Source organism: Cebus imitator, unplaced genomic scaffold (assembly GCF_001604975.1).
Source record: "Cebus imitator isolate Cc_AM_T3 unplaced genomic scaffold, Cebus_imitator-1.0 Scaffold84, whole genome shotgun sequence".
Taxonomy (NCBI): domain Eukaryota; kingdom Metazoa; phylum Chordata; class Mammalia; order Primates; family Cebidae; genus Cebus; species Cebus imitator.
In genome coordinates, this window is record NW_016107399.1 from 5430341 (window position 1) to 5435058 (window position 4718).

The following is a 4718-nucleotide window of genomic DNA, read 5'->3' on the forward strand; positions in this document are numbered from 1 at the left end:
AGTCTCACTCTGTCACCCAGGCTGGAGTGCAGTGGTGTGATGTTGGCTCACTGCAACCTCCACCTCCTAGGTTCAAGCAATTCTCCTGCCTCAGCCTCCTGAGTAGCTGGGACCTCATGATCCACCCGCCTCAGCCTCCCAAAGTGCTGGGATTACAGGCCTGAGCCATTGTGTCCAGCCTCTATAGTCATTCTTAATGCAACACCCAGAATGATTCTTTTAAATGGCAAGTGAAACATATCAGTCCTTTTCTCAAAACCCTAAAATGGCTCTATATTTTTTCAAAGAAAAATCTAAAAGTACAACTACGGCCCATAAGACCATATAATCTTTCCCCTAATTACCTCTGTAACCTCATCCCCCCCTTCCACCCTCTCTCATTCTTATCCAACCACACTTTCCTCTTTGCTGTTATTTCACTGTTTCATACAGATATATGTTCTTCAAGGAATAGCAAGATAGTTAATGTGGCTGGAACACAGTGATTAAGATAGAGATTGATCAAAGATACAGTTAGAGATATATAGGGGCCAGACCAGATAGAGCATTGGAGGCTACAATAAAGACTTTAGATTTTATTCTAGAAGAGACAGAAATTCACTGAACGGTTTTCAGCAGGTGAATGTTAATCTGATTTATCTTTAAATTATCACTAGGCATAGTTGATTTTACTTGGGCAAGGTAAAATTTTCATTAATTGAGTGAAAGGAAAGAGGAAAAAAGAATTTTGAGGCTACTGTAGCAGTCCTGGCAAAATATAATAGTGATTTAGATCACAATGGTCAGATTCAGGGTTTATTTTGAAAGTAGAGCTGAAGAGGCTTGCTGAAGAAATTGAAAGAAAAAGAAATAAGTCAACTATTATAAAATTGTCTAATATTGTTTCATTGCAAAAAATTAAAAACTATCTTAAGTGAGACACTTCTCACAATGCTAAAAATAAACTTACACTTCATTAATTCAACCTCAGCGTAAATCCAATATGATGCTTTATGTATATGGATTTAAAAATGAGGAGCAGTTGTAGAGAAACTTTCATAAATACAAGCTATATATAGGAAAATATCAGGATGTCAAGCTTGAAAGTATAGTGTTAGGTCTGAATCAAAAAGTAGTATCTCAAAATACTACTTTTTAATATCTACTAGCCATAAACTGGTATTGTTACATGAATTTGATAATTCAAACATTTAGGAGTCTCAGTAATTTAAGTCTTTGGAACAGGTGACAGGATGAGAAGTGTTTTAATTGAAGAAAAGTTACATTGATTATGATCAGGTTACCAGTTGACAAAGGAGATATAATGAAACACTGTTTAATACTAGGCAAAATGTCAAAGGTTTTCTCTACTACTAGATCAGGTGCATAAATCCACCCTAAGTCACCAGTGACAGAAATGCCTTACTTTGATAAAATATGTAACAGAACTAGAAGACAATTCAAATACTTTTAAAACATCTTACTCTGGCAGCAGAAGCAAAAGAATCTGGGCCATGTGCTGCATTTCTTATGCCATCTGTTCCAAAGAGGGCTCTAATGCTTCCAGAAGCATCTGTGCGTGCCACCCCAGAGTTTGCAGGTCCCAGTATTCTTTTCCATTCACATATAGCGTCATCTCTTAAAATTTCCATGGCAATAATAGGACCAGTTGTAATAAACTGGATCAGCTCACTACAAAACAGGTAGAAGATTAGTTTGCTTCTTTCTTCAGTCAACCTAGGTATCTGTCTTAATAAAAGAATATATTTAAATTGGATTTTTTCAACATAGAAAAGAATATTATACTCTCAGAACCATTAAGCATAGTTAATTTCACATGGGCAGGAAAAACTTTTCATAAATTGAGTGTATTCCAGTGGCTCAATTCACTTCAAATCACTAGTAATGTCAAACTACTTTTAGCAGAAAAATCACTGTTCTTTTGAATTAAGACTATTTCATTGACTTAAAATGCATATTGTTGACCTATGTTTTTCCCAGTGCTCTAACAGGTACAGTGGATTTTCCTTTTTATTTTCATGTGTTTACCACTGCCGTCAAGTACAATTTCACAATATGTAAATTGATGAGAGGGATAGATGTCTTGTAACTTATAGTAAGAATTTATTTCTTTTTGTGTAAAACTATTAGAATTCAAAGACTGACAAAGAACTCTCTCAGTCAGTAAACACTGAGCTGGTTTGGTGATTTAAAAAATCTCAGCACTTTGGGAGGCTGGGGTGGGCATATCACAAGTTAGACACCAGCCTAGCCAATATGGTGAAACCTGATCTTTTCTAAAAAATAAAAAATAAATTAGCCAGGTGTGGTGGTGGGTGCCTGTAGTCCCAGATACTCCAGAGGCTGAGACAAGATAATTGCTTGAACCAGGGAGGCGGAGGTTGCAGTGAACCAAGATTGTGCCACTGCACTCCAGCCTGGGCAAAAGAGTGAGAGTCTATATCAAAAAACAAAACCAAAAAACTAAACAAAAAAATAACAACATGCTTAAAAAAAACCAACAGGCTTCAAGAAATATCCTTTTATTAGTATAAACAACTACTCTGGGTTATTCCTATATTAAATTATTAGCGCGTACACATAGGTTCCTGATTAAAAATCCAGCACTGTTTCACAGTCCCCCAAGATATTAAAACCAATACTGCATTCTATTTTCCACTTCTATATGTGTACTGGATGCAATGACAAGTTTAACTATGAAATAAATGACATCGTCTTTCTAACTGTGTTAAGCAGGGGCAAAGTACTTTTTAGAGTAAGCCCATGTTTTTTTCTCATCCAAGGTACAGAGAAGAGACCCTCCTGGAGAAAGGAACATGGTGTGACAGGCTCATTTGTGCTCACTAACTTATGACTATTTTTTACATACTTCCTTCCACCCTGCACCATGTTACATAAGTCAACTCTCCTCAGTACTTCCTTTTTAAATTGCTCCCATTCATTTTGAAGAATATTTCTAAGAAATAGCATGTACAAAGAAGTATTCATATTTTCTACCCTAAGAAGTCTATAATACCTCCTCATACATTTTCTGCCAGACCTTTGCTGCCAAAACAAACAAACAAAACCACCAAGACCAACCATTAGATTAAAAAAAAACCTAAATCAAGGGAGCAAACCATGTTTATTCATTCAACATGCATTTACTTTATTACCTACAACATATCAGTATCTGTGCCATAAAACAAGATCTCTCCTTCAAGACACTTATAATTTAATGCCCTATTAACACAGAATTCTCAAAACACACAACAGAATAAGCCTATGAAAACTGCATGTAATAATACAGGGAATGATGTGCCTGATCATAGACACTGCCTCATGAAACCCTTTCTAATTACTTCACCTAGTCTTTTGTTATATCGTTCTCATTAACAGGCAACTAGTTAATTTGCTCCTTTAAGAAAATTTACTGCATGCAAATCACATATAAATCATTAAATTAGGAGTTGTAATTCAATGCTATAAACATACACAAAGTTTACACTAAAAGATAATTTCCACCAATTTTCTAGAAAATTGTATATAGCTATTCTAACAAGGCTTGGGAATATTTTATAATGCTTGATTTGAAATAATCCAAAGCATAATAATTTTCTTATATAAAACTTTTTTTAAAACCCACTACTCAGTGCAGGATACCAAATAACATGTCTACTGTGGCCATTTGGTTTGGCTAATATACCATTCTTTCTTATTAGAAATGTAAATACTCTGTTATCAGTAACAGTAATATGAGTATGCAAAATATTCACTTAAATTTGATTACTTCTCAACCATTTAGAATATACAGATTTAGTGTAACATATATTATTTCTTATAGGTCAAGGAACAAAATATATATCAAACTATTTAGCTAAAATAGAAAGGTTACACGAACATTGCTTTATGTATACAAGACTACCAAAATAGTTTAAAAGTACAACAGGCTACAGTAACCAAAACAGTATGGTTCTGGTACAAAAACAGACACATAGATCACTGGAACATAATAGAGAACCCAGAAATAAAGCCACACATCTACAGCCATCTGAACTTTGACAAAGTCAACAAAAATTATCAATGGGGAAAGGATTCTCTATTAAATAAATGGCACTGGGATAGCTGTCTAGCCATAAGCAGAAGAATGAAATTGGCTCCCTAACTTTAACCATATACAAAACTTCAAGATGGATTAAAGACTTACAAGTAAGACCTCAAACTATAAGAATCTTAGAAGAAAACCTAGGAAACACCATTCTGGACATTGGCCTTGGGGAAGAATTTATGACTAAGTCCTCAAAAGTAATGGCAACAAAAACAAAAATTGACAAGTGGGACCTAATTAAAGAGCTTCTGAACAGTGAAAGCTTCTGTACTGTGAAAGCTTCTGCACTATCAACAGAGTAAAAAGACAACCTACACAATGGGAGAAAATATTCACAAACTATGCATTCAACAAAGGACTAATATACAGAATCTATAACTAACTTAAATAATCAAACAAGCACAAAACAAATAACCCCACCAAAAATTGAGCAAAAGACATGAATAGACACTTCTCAAAAGAACATACAGCCAGACATGGTGGCTCACATCTGTAATTGCAGCACTTTGGGAGGCAGAGGCAGGCGAATCACGAGGTCAGGAGTTCGAGACCAGCCTAACCAACATGGTGAAACCCTGTCTCTACTAAAAATACAAAAACTAACTGGGTGTGGTGGCATGCACCTGTAATC

At 35.2% G+C, this 4718-nt stretch overlaps 1 protein-coding gene across 4 annotated transcripts in view; it reads right to left on the bottom strand.

Moving 5' to 3' along the window:
• Positions 1 to 4718, bottom strand: part of NME7 (NME/NM23 family member 7) — a 166049-nt gene that overhangs the window by 94554 nt on the left and 66777 nt on the right. For all 4 annotated transcript variants that reach the window (XM_037740507.1, XM_017534098.2, XM_017534100.2 and 1 more), the window contains one exon: positions 1464 to 1671. In XM_037740507.1, the coding sequence (XP_037596435.1) occupies positions 1464 to 1671 (208 nt within the window). The remainder of the gene's footprint in view (positions 1 to 1463; positions 1672 to 4718) is intronic.